The 14,545-nt window shown below is 37.9% G+C and overlaps 3 protein-coding genes and 2 non-coding genes across 5 annotated transcripts; 3 read left to right on the top strand and 2 right to left on the bottom strand.

Moving 5' to 3' along the window:
• The first annotated feature begins 1,067 nt into the window (after positions 1-1,067).
• LOC116292244 (uncharacterized) lies at positions 1,068-5,112 on the top strand. The gene is made up of 2 exons (XM_031699521.2): positions 1,068-2,488; positions 3,017-5,112. The coding sequence occupies exons 1-2, from the start codon at positions 1,168-1,170 to the stop codon at positions 4,195-4,197; spliced, it is 2,502 nt and encodes an 833-aa protein (XP_031555381.2). The 5' UTR covers positions 1,068-1,167; the 3' UTR covers positions 4,198-5,112.
• Positions 5,113-7,838: 2,726 nt separating this feature from the next.
• On the top strand, positions 7,839-9,329 carry LOC116292246 (uncharacterized). The gene has a single exon (XM_031699523.1). It carries the CDS (start codon positions 7,839-7,841, stop codon positions 9,327-9,329), a length of 1,491 nt encoding a protein of 496 aa, XP_031555383.1.
• Positions 9,330-10,157: 828 nt separating this feature from the next.
• LOC116292270 (leucine-rich repeat-containing protein 75B-like) lies at positions 10,158-12,393 on the bottom strand. Its single transcript, XM_031699551.2, is given in 5 exon segments — positions 10,158-10,433; positions 10,435-10,526; positions 11,140-11,468; positions 11,744-11,862; positions 12,253-12,393. Coding segments are annotated over 5 exon segments (909 nt in total). The 3' UTR covers positions 10,158-10,205.
• A 1,013-nt stretch (positions 12,394-13,406) lies between these two features.
• On the top strand, positions 13,407-13,478 carry Trnac-gca (transfer RNA cysteine (anticodon GCA)). The gene has a single exon. It is a non-coding gene; the product is annotated as a tRNA-Cys (tRNA).
• Positions 13,479-14,122: 644 nt separating this feature from the next.
• On the bottom strand, positions 14,123-14,194 carry Trnac-gca (transfer RNA cysteine (anticodon GCA)). Its single transcript has one exon. It is a non-coding gene; the product is annotated as a tRNA-Cys (tRNA).
• Between the last annotated feature and the right edge of the window lie 351 nt (positions 14,195-14,545).

Raw genomic sequence — 14,545 nt, 5'->3', positions numbered from 1 at the left:
CGTGCCAAGCCTCTCCTTATTCAGAGGATCGCAGGCGCACCGAAAGTGCCATACCTGAAAATCGAGCCCAGTGGGGGACAAATCTAATTATGCTTGAAATCTCTTTTTTTTTTTTTTTTTCATTAGTTTGATACATTCATTATTTTATGTATTCATTCATTCATTGTTCCAATCCTTCATTCATTTATTCATCCATCGTATTCTAATCTTTCAATTCACTCATTTATTATTTCAATACTTCATTCATTCATTCATTCATCCATTCATTCATTCATTCATTCATTCATTCATTCATTCATTCATTCATTCATTCATTCATTCACATAAATCATCTGACCCAAGCTTCTGCATCTCTGTTGAATACAAAGATATCCCAAACAAAACCTTGTTATCAAAGTCCCTAAACTGCAATTGAGTTGTTGTTAGTGCGTGGGGGATTATAGAAATCACCAGAGGGTGTGTATAGACATGAAGATAAGCAAGTCCTTCAATGTCTCGAGTGAAAAATTATCAAGAAAGTTGATAAAGAAAGTTGATCATATTCGTTCCCAGGCTTCTGGGAATACAAAAAGCAAACAGCTTTCTTCACGTATAACTGAGAGTCATAGCTGAAAAGTTATTATACCATGTGCTTTCCATTCTTATATTTGTATTAAAAATTACCATCAACTCGTATGTTGATTTTAGTTTTATAACCAACAATGACTTAGTTTATCAAAAAAACAATCGATGTCAAAAAGATATTTTTCACTTAAATATCAGAGCCACACACGCTTGACGAAATTTAGGTGGGAAATTTAGTTAAAAGAATAAAGAATTACTTCAATTTAACCGGTCAAAGTTAATTCAGAATCTAAAAGATCCAGGGCTAACGGTGTACATGGACTGTAGTTAGAAATAAAATTGGAATTTCAGTCACAGAACATTTTTTGAAGAATCAAAAGAGAATAAAGGAATAAAGTCTTATTAGCGTGTAAATACACCACTTGCCAAAGACCAAATAGTCATCCATAATTAATAACCATATGAAGTCATTAGATTTGTAAACCAGTAGCAGTCGACAATAATTTACGAAAGCAAACGTGTTTGCTCTTAAAATATCCTCTTTTCTTCGTCAAAATAAGGAATTCCTAAATGCTCAAAGCTATGTAAACTCGTGCTGTAGTTATGGCAACTGTAAGAAGGATCGTAGGATTGAGATTCCTTTTATTAATGGTGATTTGTACCAGAATCGAAGCGAGAGCTTTGCCAGAAGGAAAGGTGACCCAGTCAGGCGAGCCTTCACATTTTCAAGTCGACGACAAAGCAGCAGAGATCGAAGTCAACGCCAATCCCGCCGGGGTTAAAGTCAATGCTAAACCAGCATCTTTACAAGTAGTAGCCAAACCCGGGGCTCCGGCTATTCCCGTATACCATCCCGCTATTCATGTTGCTCCCCATTACTTGCCACCACCAATTATCCACAGGGAGCCCGCCATGTATCATCATCATCACCGCCACTGTTTTCCGTACTGTCTTGGGATGAGTAATGGATGGTTTTATTCTGGGCTGAGAAGAAACAAACTTCCTAAACCAAGTAAAAAATACGATTCTGATGGCACGAGAAGAAGTGAGCTGTCAAAAAAAGGCGAGAAACTGTCGCGAAGAAATGGCATTCCACAGATAACAGAGTTGGATGAAGATGACAATAGCATTAGCAGGATACATAAATCTTCCATACCAAGACAACACAAGCACAAGCACAAGGGTAGAAACGCGCGCAAGAGGCAGTTTATTGCTGGAATCCCTCAAATGTATCAGCCGGTGGGCCTAGGGACCCTTGGGGTTCTTGGAGGTCTTGGGGGTTTGGGGAGTCTGGGGACCTCTGGATATGGGGTACAGCCTTATGCTTCCATGCCAAGGACCAGAGCTCCATTGGCTAGGAACCTTATATCATCTTTAGGCGGAGTTCCACGGAACAACGTTCTTGGCTCCTTGGGTATATATGGTGCCAATAGATACAGCTCATTAGCAGGATATGGTCAGCCCATGGCAAATAATGCACTTGGTTCCCTCGCGTCCCAGATCCCAAGCAATGGACTTGGAATGTATGGCTCTATGAATGGCAACGGACAGTTCTCGAATTTTGGACAACAATCATCAAACTATGGACTCGGACAAAGACAGGATGACCCAATCACTAAGTTCCTTCAGGAGGAGATAAACCACGAGCTGTACAGGTCAGCGGCTAGTCCCAGTGCACAAGGGTTGGGTCAGGGTTACAGCAGATCTATTATCAACACTCCCTATGCGCAGTCTTACTCAGGACTTGAAGGCCTTCTACCTAGAAGGGGTATGGGTAGTGTTGGGGGTCTATATGGTAGCGGTGGTGTCCTGGGTTCGTCTGGATTGGGGTACGGTAATGGCGTTACTGACAGGAACCCCGCGTTAATGCAGCTGGCGCAGATGTACGGAGGACAACTATCAGGGATGCAGGGACTAGCACCAGGTGAGTACCCATATTGATTACTAGTTTCGATATTAATATATATCACATTAATAACAAATCATTTCAGCCCAAGGTCCGTTAAAGGAGGCTTTGCTGGTTGGGAAACAAGCGTTAAAATGCTTGTCTTGAGAACAAAATCTTGTCAAAAAGAAAAAAAAGCTTTTAAAAAGCGTTTTTGGTCTTTTCAAATAAGTAAAATCAAGAGAGCATAAATAAGAGAGGAAACTTCTAATTGTGGCGGGCGCCATGTAAATTACAGGTTGGACTAATTTTAGAAACCGGATGCAGTTTAAATTTGGCCTTACCCTATTATCTCAACTACCGCGCGCGCTCACTTTCTGTATGTTCTTTCGATCTCCTTTTAGTTATCAAAACAACAAACGGGAAGAGCGCACGGCTGCGCGTGTAGCTTTTTGTTTAGGAAATTTGAAAAAATACTTCCGTTGTATTTTTAAAATTGCATAATTATTAATGGTAACTTTTATTGCACGAACCTTTATTCAACTGTTTTATTCCATTAATACCCAGGGCTGCAGCAATTCGCTCAACCAAGAACAACGCTACCATGGCTACCATATCCAAACATGGCGGCCGGAAGTAGAAATCCAATGGTCGGTAGATCGAGCGTCCCTGGGTCCAAAAACATTACAAGAAAGAACAAGGATACTTTGAATAATGATGAACAAGTTGAAAGCAAAAAGGATCAGAAAAAGAAGGATGAATTAAAGAAGAAAAAGATGAGAAAAAAGAGGCAGGCCTTGTTCGAGCCAGATGACGAGGGAGGTCTTGACTTGAATCAAGTTTTACAGGAAGCCTTGGTGAATGAGGTCAAACGACAGATGATTCTTGGAGCGCCACCACAACCCGAGGTACAACAGCTAGCAGCTTTAAGAGATGAAACACCACAAGCAATGAGAATACCATTGCCGGGGCTACAGCGACTATACGACGCGGCTCAGGAACAAAATGTAAACCCAATGTTACAACAGCAGATGCCTTTTAGTGCCCTTGGAGCAAATTATATCTCACCGTTTGATAACTACGAGGGACATGAAGCAGGTGCGGCGCATTTAAGCGCAATGGCTCTAGGGAGATCTCAGTTACCCCCAGATCAAATGCGTCTCATGCCAACATTTCCTCAAAGAATGCCATTGATGCCACCACGTGGACCTATTGCAAGATACCAAGGTCCACAACCTCTGGAACCAAATAGACCCAATGTATATGTAGGCGCCCCGATGTCTTTCCGCGCTGATTATACGAGTCCTATACAATATGAAGAAATGCCACCAAGACACAGAAGGAAATATGGCCGACATCCTTTGTTCCGTAGAAGACTACGCCGACCACACCCTCGATATGATGACATATATGATGACGATGATGAGAATGATGCCGATGACTATGATGAAGATCGTGCGATGTACCATGCTGAACATTTGGGGAAAGAGAGAGTGTCCTTGGGGGGTTCTTATTCTGAGAATGAAATCCCCAGAGATCAAGGAGAAACATTAGTGGATACAAATAACCATGGATTTGGACCAATCACGGTCGAGGCTAAAACAGCTGAAGGAGTAAGGCAGTCCCTTGGGGAAGACAGCAGAAGTAACATAGCAAAGCCAGAGAAACCTGAAGAACGTCTAGAAAAGAAGAACTTTACCAGGCATCATCGCCGCCTGCATCCAGGAGCGAGAAAGGGCGTTCTATGAAGAAATACTAGTCGGTCAACTTTTCACGAACGTAGTACGCTTTAAACCAAAATTTGGCTCATGGAAATAGCTGTTAGCTCGTTAGAGGGGAAGGAAAGTATTTTCTAAACATCTGATCTGAGAAATATTGTTTGAATCAAAAACAAATTCAAAACTGAGGTGTCAATTTTCCTCTTACAATTATGGATTTCCTGGCCACCAAATGAAAAAAAAAGGCTGCTAACAAGTGCTTGATAACAATGACATAATAATTTAAAAAAATTTAATATTTTTATTGCAATAGCAGGCAAAAAAAGTTTTATTTTTACTGGTCAATTTTCACAGGCTTTATGTGACATCTCAGTTTTGCAGGGACGCTATTTCTCAGTAAGTCACTATTTGAGAACCGCAAGAACACGGCTATAAAATTATCTAAAATTACACCGCCAAGATTATTGTCATTGTTTGCGTTGCCCTTTTGCCGTCTTAGGAAGCGCTGATAAACAAATTTAAAGTTCGTAATAATAATGAGTGAATCAGAGAATAAATCAAAAAGAGATCCTTCAATCACATTGGCAAATCTTTGAGGTCAAATTTATGCTTTTGGGCATTGCACTTTATTTTTGTACCTCTCTTCTCTCATGGCCACCCCCTATCCCTCCCCCATCCTATTCCCCCACCCTCCCCGTCTTCTTTACTCTACAGGAGGGAGGAAGACTTAAAGGTAGACTGAAGTGGAAATGAGAGTATAGCTTAAATAGTTACATTACTTTTTTATGGGGGAGGGGAGGGTGACAGGTTTGTAAGGCGGGCAGCACTCTCTTGATGTTTGTATCAATTAATTAATATTAATAAAGATAATAAATAACAAAACAAATATATGTCTCGTCTATACATGTATAGTGTAAAAACAATGAATAAAGTTCATGCACAGAGGCCTAGTCGCAATGTTAGCCAAAAGATAATGGAATGGCTCACAGATAAGAATGATTTTGTTTAACTCGTCTAAGACGGTCTTCTCTCTTAAGGTGTTCTCTACATAACATTAAATAATTGCAGGTTCTGCTCTTTTTTAGGCCACAAAATAAACAGCGTTATGCATGTGACACTACTTTTGAATTTGATCTTGCGCCATGACGCAACAAGACCAAATATCGCAATGTTCTGTTTCATATTCACCATAATAGTGCAATAGTATCCAGAAGTCTTCACGGCAACACCCACTAGTCCTTTGCGGGCATATCCAAGTGCAGTTAATGTTCTTGTCAGCAGATTTTGCCAAGAAAGATAGGAAAGCGTAGTTCTACTTTTCGCAGATCGATATTGCTTATATGACTTATAATGTCTGATCGAACTTATACAGGCTTATAAGCAATCCGACTAGGAATAAAAAAAATTTCACTAAAAAGATTGCCTTATTGTTGAAGAATAAAAATCTAATAAAAAATTGATTAAGAAAAAAAGAAAGAAAGAAAGAAAAATCTTATGTGGATACGATGGGATTCGAACTCATCAAAAAAAAAAAAAACAAAAAAAAAAAAAACGACTCCACTTTGCCATACCCCCTAGACATCCGCAGAGCTGAGGCGTCGTATGGACTTCGGACCTGACGGCGATTAAATCCTTCTGCCCTTGGGTGTACGAATTACGCAAGAAAATGTTCTAGCCGAAGCATCAGGGGAGAGACCAGCCGGCCCCCAGACCATATCGGCTAATCCCTTGCATCTCTGCCACGCACGGAATCGGTTGAAAATTGATTGTTAAAAAGTCTAGTCTATTTGGTGCATTGTTTTCACGGCTATTGTTATGCTGATTCACCTGGAACCGTGGTCCAGTGGATAAATCGTTGTCGTTCAAGATACTGAGTCAAGCTCGTCTGAGGAAGGTTAGTACTTGGATGGGTGACCTAAACATTATACCTATTCACGCTTTTGCTCCTTTTTCTCAATTTTTTTCTTTTTTTTTTTTTTTTTTTTTTTTTTTTTTTTTTTTTTTTTTTTTGAAAATGATAGGATATAGAATAGCGCTAGTATTATTGGATTGAGTTGTTAAAAAAATGAGAAAATCTTAAGTAAAAATCTGACGAGTAAAAATGACTCCAAACAAGGTGAAGGTTATCTAACACGGGGAAAATGCACCGTAATGCCAACTCGATCAAGTTTTCCTCGACCTTGAAATGGCTAAGAAGAGATATGGAATTTTACAAAACCAACCGATAAAGAAAGCTCATTAGCACGTACTCAAAGAACACAATGGCTTACTATCACGCTTCGAAGTGAACAACCATGAGCCACCTATTCGCCCTCAATAAAGGTATTAACGCTGCATTGGATAGTTTGTTTACATGTTGCTTTAGAGTAAGGCGTTAATCTTAATCTAGTGATATGCTGTTTCCATCTGTATCAATGCGCTATCGTGACTTTTATCTTTGATGTTTACTGAGAGATTTGAATCGTTTATTTAGCTATCAATGTTAATGAGATCAACTTCAGAAGATAAATATAATATGTCTCTGGAGATTATTAGAGATTAAGTGATTATTGTTAGAACCCTTAAAAATAAATAGTATCACCATGGAAACAAACGGTAATGTTTGAATTAGAGAGACTATTATAATTGGACGTTAGCTCGCCTCGTGCAAGGCTGCAAACTAGAACCAAAGAGTTCAAAACTATGCCAGGAAGAAACCATGAAACGACAAAGTCATATAAATATTTTGTAACTTATGCTTTTCGTTAAGTCTGATAAGCTGTAATACAAAGGACTAGGAAAAGAAAGCGGTGAGTAGGTAAATGATCACATGTAGCAAGAACATCAAGGCCCAGTTGCACGAAGAGTGAAAAGCTCTATCCCACGGATAGATTCTTATCCAGTGGATAAGTCGATGCTGTTATCCAATAAATTTATCTACTGGATAAGATTTTTTCTTTGGATAGTGCTATTCACTCTTCGTAGCACCGGGCACTACTGTAATACCCATATTCATGCTTAAAAGTTTGAAAACTTTTTATACTTAACGCTTTGAAAAAAATTTTCGAATCGTTTTATCGGCCTGTGGTTGTCAGCTTGCAGTGTAGTGACATTCGTAAGCGGTATACTAAGATCTCAAGAAAAGCTGTTAAATTCTTAGATGTTCATAAGGTTTTGAGTGGTCTTTGTTGGTCCTCTGTTGTTCTGAAGATCCACAAACGAATGGAAACGATAGGAAATTCTGTCAGAATCGACGAGAATACAGTTCGATAACTTAGACCAGTCAGCGGTGTACCTATCCGTTAGAGGGAAATTCAACAAGAACATTCATTACATCCAACAAGTACATACATGTGTAAAAATTATGATAATAGTGACAAAATCTATGAAACTTTCATCTCACAAGGCCCCATTTCACTCAGGACTGATTTATAAGCAAAATTGGAGCAAAAAATGATCAAATATTGTAGTAATTTGAAAAAAGCTTTCATCACCATTTTGTAGTTTTCACGGTTTTTTCCTTTTTTTTTTTTTTTTTTTTTTTTTTTTTCTTTCGTAAACCAATGAGTTCAATTTTTGTCGTTGTTGATATTTTCTGTTTTTGTTTAGATTTCTACAACCCGCGCAGTCAACGAAACAGAAGAACTAATATCAAGTAATAATTATCACTGAGAATTATTGACGGAATTAAAATGCCTCGACGAAAAAGCACCAGCACTAGTGCAGTGAGTAATCGGAGATCTGAGGTATCAAACAAAATGAACGACCATAAGAAAACCCACTCACATGCTGTAAGGTCTCCTTGTTCTAGTGCATCAAGCTCAATCAAAAGAGCTGATCAAACCATCAAAGCTTTGAAGACAAAGAGTCTAGATGAGTTAATGGAGACTATGTCGGTGTCGAGCTCACATTGGGATACTGATCTTGAAGATGATGACGAGTTGGGACTAAATAAAGAAACGGATAATGAATTGTACGAGAAAGTGTGTGAAAAGCTTGGCGTGACTCCAGTATCGCGATTCAGTAAAACAATTGGTCAGGAAGAGGTTAAGATAAGCCATCGATATTTAAAAGAGCTCGGAGCGAAGGCTATTGCTTCTGTTTTGGTAAATAACAACACTACATTGAAGGTACAAATCGAATCCAATGACCTTAGCCCAAGGGGTGGGGTGTATATGGGGAAAGTTTTGCAACGAAACTCGACCCTGATAGAACTGAACCTAGCTAACAATAACATCAATAAAGAAGGGATTCGAGCGATTGCAGAAGCGTTAAGTGAAAACACTGTGATCAAACGACTGGATTTGTCGGGGAATGGACTGACTGACAAGGACTCGAAGATCTTGTCAGATGCCGTTGAGAACAATACATCTTTAAGATACCTGAATCTGAGTTATAACAAACTAGGGGAAATCTCTGGGCAGCATTTTGGCTCAGCTTTGAGTTATAATAATGGATTAGTAGAATTAAATCTTAGCTGGAACAATATCAGAAGGAAGGGTGCTGAAGCTATCAATCAGAGTCTGCGCTATAACGATGTGCTGGAAAAACTAGATCTGTCTTGGAACGGGTTTGATGACTACGGGACTGGGGAACTTACGGATTCATTCAAGCGTAACAATACCTTAATTGAGTTAAATCTCAGTAACAATAGATTAAGTGATATAGCTGTTATGAACATTGGTCAAGGTTTGGATGGGAATAGTACGTTGGAAGTGCTTGATATGAGTCATAATTCAGGCTGGGGAGGATGTGAAGGAATCAAGTGTATATTACAATGCATCCGGAAAAAGCGGTGCGCTTTGCAACACCTAAAAATCCTCGACATTCAAATCAACAAATCATGCGAGGAACTTATTACAGCGTGTTTGAAGCAAGATGTTGAGTTAAAAATCGAATTTGGATGTAAAAAGAAAGATAGTTTTGTGTCTAAGAAGAGCGAAGTTAACCCGATAGATCTGTTGAAGGAGTATCTACATGAACACAAGATTCATTCGTCAGATTTGTTTAAGCAGTTAGATATCAATGGCCAGTTTCGAGACAGTTTAACAAGAGAAGAGTTTGTTGGAGGAATGAAACGACTTAACGTGATCAAAGATCAATACCTTGAGAAACTGGTAGAATTGTTGGATTCTGATGGCGATGGGGAGGTTGATTACAGTGAATTTGTCAAGCTTTCTTAAATACGCATTAGGATAGATTGAGCTTTTAGCTTAGTCCTTATACAGCTGTTTCAAAAAAGCTTGTCGGAGGGGGGTGGGGGGTGGAGGGAGATAAGGGGGCTTTCATTTATTTGCGCATGGGAGGCTGGAAAATTTATATAATGGGGTTACGTTATTTAGAGAAATTTGATAGGGAGGTATCACGCATTGAGGGAAGTTGACATTTATTGTAGGGTGATGTAACGGGGAGTTATGCAATTGTTGCCTCTACCATGGAGGGAGGGGGAGGGGGTTTTGTTATGTGTGTGAAGCTTTCCATGCGAATTTGCCAAACGCAATTAAAAAAAAATTAAGATTAAAAATAATCATTTGTAATTTTAAATACAATAAGCATAGGGTTTATGTTACCCTTTAGCGATATCGAATTCTAAATTCTTCATTTATAGATACTCATCAAAACACTGGCGTATAATTTTGCATTATTTTCAGGTTCAGTTCACGTTTTACGACTGGCTACTTTTAGTTTGCTAAATAATTATAGTCGAAAATGTTTTCATCAAATGCTAAAGCAACACCTTAGTATTAGTAATATTAGTGGTAGAAGTATCGTTACAAAAAGATTCACTTAAACTGGTGAAAGCCAAAGAAAACAATAATAAGCTCGCAAATGCACTTGGAATAGCCCTGGATATCTTAGTCTGGACATATCGCGTCGCGTATTTCCTTTACCTTGGACAACCTTTTTTAAAACAGGTATGAGCGCAAACATCAAAGACTTAGCTCTCCAAAGGAAATTTGAATATTTCAAAAACGTTACTACTATAGATTATTTAGTTCATGTATCTTTAATATCACAATCCTTATAATGTAGAATCATAGTAATAAAACATATATTATTCAACATGTAGTCTGTTGTTGTTGTTCAGGATTGTCCTTCTGTTCAAGAGCATGTCGTTTGATCCTCTCATTCAGTAGTACAACCGCTTCTATTGCCGCCATCATACTTGCATCTTCTTTATCGTGTTTACAAAATTTACTATCTCTGAACCTCTTTCGCCACCTCTTGCGCAATAGGATCATAAGGTCCTCTGGAAGCCAGTTGATTCTGTTGTTATTTTTAAGTTCGAACCCAACAGAGAACTGGGAAATTTTTGGAATCTTCGAGAAGCGTTTGTAGAATATTTACAAATCTATTGGTCAGTTCGTTTCCCCTGAAACCTGGTTAGAAAAAGTCAAAAAAAAAAAGAGTGTAATTTAGTCTTTTGTTAAAACCACTTGTCATTCCCTTGAATATTATACTTCTTTGGAAATCGTATTTCTAAATTTAGTAACCTGTTTATATCCTGAAACACTCTCTGGGCTATTTACAGCCATTCTCAATCACACGCGCCCTCTAGGGATTTTTTTCTGCTGCGAAGAAGAAGGTCTTGGTGGACGTCAATCACAAGGCGTTTCCAGAACATTGTCGGAAAACACAAAGCTACAAGGGCACGTGCCTATAGAATGTCATGGAAACGCCTTGATTGACATCCACCAAAAGCTACTTCGGTGCGAAAGAAACAATCGCTAGAACGGCGCTTGTGATTGAGAATGGCTGTATCAATTGGTCCTTGAGACCGAATGGGTTATTGAGGGCGATTGCGAGAGGACTAATTGTCGTAGTCAAACCCAACGAGTCGGTCAAATGTATAGACAGATTCACATAAGATGCCTATAGTACAAAAATCGAACATAAGACCCCAGAGGTGAGAAGCGAGTTCGCTCGGCCTCTATACCACTCTTGATTCCAAATACAAGACCGAACAAGCACAGTATACACATACATACTTACCTATATAATAAAGGTGTTTTTCTTTAGATAATAAGACCAGGAGTTGGTAAGCTTGATTGGTAGTCAGGCCACAAAAACTTATAGTAATCTTACGTAATTTAGGATTCCTTGATATCATAGCTTTAATTAGTTTAAAGTTTTTCTCGTATGCCAAGTTTACGCCTGTTATTCGGACCTCATGACGGTTCTTTGAAGCGAGGCTTTTGCGGTTCACACGATCGATGTCGTGTTCGTTATCTTTGGTAATTTTGAAGTTAAAGTAAGAGATGAGGTGTTTGCACACGTGGACGGCATGGCGGATGTTCTTGTCAGAAAGTGCTTCTTGCAGCCTATAAAGGTTGGAATTTTGTAATTAGTATGATATTGAAGAGAAGAGAAGAACATGTACCAAAATGATTATTGCTTGGATGTAATATTGATGCAGCTATGAATACGATCACTGGAAGACTGAGAACGAAGCGATGTAAGAGAAACAAGAGAAAAAGGACCAGGGACAAAAAGAAACGGAAGAAGAAGAAGAAGAAGAAGACGAAGAAGAAAAAGAAGAAGGAAAAGAAGCAGGAGGAGGAAAAAAAGAGAACAAAGTCAACAACTGTTCAAATACCTTCGTAAAAAGTCGTGTGCCTGTCTGTCGACCAGGAAATCTGGTAATTGTAACAGATCCACCAATCCTAAGTTTGATATCAGCTTTGTTTCTCTTGTTACTTGTAAATTTTTGCATAGCTATGGAACAAAAGCAAGAGAAAGTACAATTCCAATGATCTTAGTTACCTAAAGGAGATTTGTTTTTCAATGAGGTGAATGAGGTTTTAACTATTGGTTTTCATAGGTATTGGTGGTTTCTGTGAAAGTTGATATGCTCACTTTTCATAGATTAAAATGTTCAGTGAAGTTTAGAATGGTTAGGAACGGCATTTTCAACACTCAGATTGAACCCTGAAACAATGTCTGAGCTGGTCTAAGTCAGGACAAGGCTAACTCCCAGATTGAACATTAAACAGGAATGGAACTCGAGACCCCACAGGTGAGAGGTGAATGCACCACCTTTTGATAAGTGGTTTTGTTAGAACATAACTACGTCCAAACAGTTTTTAGATTCTTAAAGAAACTTACCTGAGTCACTAAATATTTGGCATCATCGTGGTATCCTCTCTCAAGATTGTCTTCAATCTTCCTCAAGATATGCACGCGCTCATGAAACGGATAGAATGGAATTTCAACCGTTTCAATCGTACAACAACAGACCTGACCCATTTTTTCACTGGAATTTTACATCTTATTATATTCTTTGTATTTTCGCGCGCGTCACAATGTAAAACGTTACGTCACTATTACATCATTTTCGCGCGTGCGCAAAAGAGAGGTATCAAAATCGCAAACTATATCTTTGATTGAATTAACTTTGCATTTTGTATTTAAATTTTCAATATAAAAAATGATGATGATGATAAATAAAACGCTTAAAAATGGCAAACATGGCGCAGAGAAAACTTATCTTCCGAAAGAAACTGATATTTTAAATTTTAATCCCTAAACTTGATATGTCGGCTTTTAAAATGAAAAATAGCCTGTCGTGTGGTCTAGGTATCCTAGTAACAGACTAGTAAAAGAGATATACTATGAATAATGTATTGGTAATTCTTTTTCTCAAAAAATTAAATAATATTTTGAATAAACTCTAAAATAGTAGGTAATATAACTTTTTTATCGCATATCATGTGTGAAAATATATGCAAATATAAGGAAAGAAGAAAGAAATCGCAGATTAGACACGAAAAACTCAAATTATTGACTCGAAGTTCAAGTCCATTCTGTCTTCTTGCTTTCTTTATATTTTCATATTTCTAAAGATTTTCAATATTTTAAGGGCCAGAGATTCAAAACTAGAATACATATGTGTTTGTTAACAATAACTACGTTTGTTTAAGCGGTTATTTGATCTCAAAACGAAGACAAAATACGAAGCTAAACAAATAAAAAAGAATGCATTAAATTTGCACTAGCAGAGCCAGTCACCTGCTTTCTCATGTTTTATTAATAATGAAATATATATACATATATACAAGTTTTTAAATCAACTGTTCTTTTTATATCAGTGAGTATATGAGAAAGTTTGGCATTTTCTTTACTTTTAGGAGCCAGAAAGGTTTTTAATTTCTTGTTTAGGTAAGAATGAATATTCATGATAATAAATCAATATTTGTGGTCGTTTGAACAAATTGCCACGTAATAAATAGCCAAACTGAAACTACATTTTACCATCTGTTGGGGGTATAGCTCAGTGGTAGAGCATTCGACTGCAGATCGAGAGGTCATCGGTTCAATCCCGATTGCCCCCTATAATTTTTATCATTTTATTCTTAATTTTAAATTTCGATTCTTGAGATTATAAAATAAAAAATAAAATTTTCGCGCGCAAGTAAATTGGGAAAACTATGCTATATCTATTTGCTTGTTAATAAAAAATATAAAGAAAAACTTTCAAATTTAAGACCCAAAACCAGAATAGAGATTTGAGAGTTGTACCCAAAAGCAACTTTGTTGATTTAACATTTTAGGTTTTGTGAAGGGAGTAAAACCGGGGAAAAAACTTCTAATAGAGGCTTTGCACCGTCACGTGATGGCAGCCATGTTAGATGGCAGGAACGACGCAATCGCTTTACATAATAAAGAATTCAATTCCAAAAAGCAAAGGGATTTTATTCTTCTTCCATCCAGTCACAGGCAGCCCAAGCTTTATTATGGGCATGAGCACGTGATAGTGCAAAACTTCTAAAAAGCAACATGTATTACCTTTTCCGTTGGTATTTGTGAATATTTTGAAGCTGAAATAAGGCTAACAACCTGAGTCTGAAATCAATGAACACAGCGGTAATTTGAATAACGTCTATCAACGTATATAAGCGTAAGAGAGCAAATATAATGGCTCTTGCTTTCGAGGTCATCAATCCATATTTTTGTACTCTATTTTCCGTAAAAAAATAGGGGGCAACCGGGATTGAACCGGTGACCTCTCGATCTGCAGTCGAATGCTCTACCACTGAGCTATACCCCCAATACATAACTAAGCTATTAACCAATATTTATTTGAGTGGACTGAACACAGGAAGACCAAACATTTTATTAGCTGGCAACGAACCTGTTATCTTTGACTTCCAATTGACTATGAACAGAAATAGAGTCTGAAGTCAAACTGCTGTAGCTTGGCCTACTGGCAACCATCTTGTTTTCATCTTTATCATGGCTCTCACCAACGCTAACTGAGCTTTCAAAACTAGAGTGTGACTTTTTGTTTTTATCATGGCTCTCTTTTCTCCTACTCTCAACACTAACTGAGCTTTCAAAACTAGTAGAATATGACGTTTTCTCTTGACCTTGATCTTTTAATGCTGAAGTTTCGCTGATT

This window comes from Actinia tenebrosa, unplaced genomic scaffold, assembly GCF_029948245.1.
Source record: "Actinia tenebrosa isolate PJP-AT-01 unplaced genomic scaffold, QUT_ActTen_1.0 PGA_scaffold16__25_contigs__length_10494907, whole genome shotgun sequence".
Taxonomy (NCBI): Eukaryota; Metazoa; Cnidaria; class Anthozoa; order Actiniaria; family Actiniidae; genus Actinia; species Actinia tenebrosa.
Note: the sequence above shows the minus strand (reverse complement) of the source record. Positions and strands in the feature narration are given on the sequence as shown.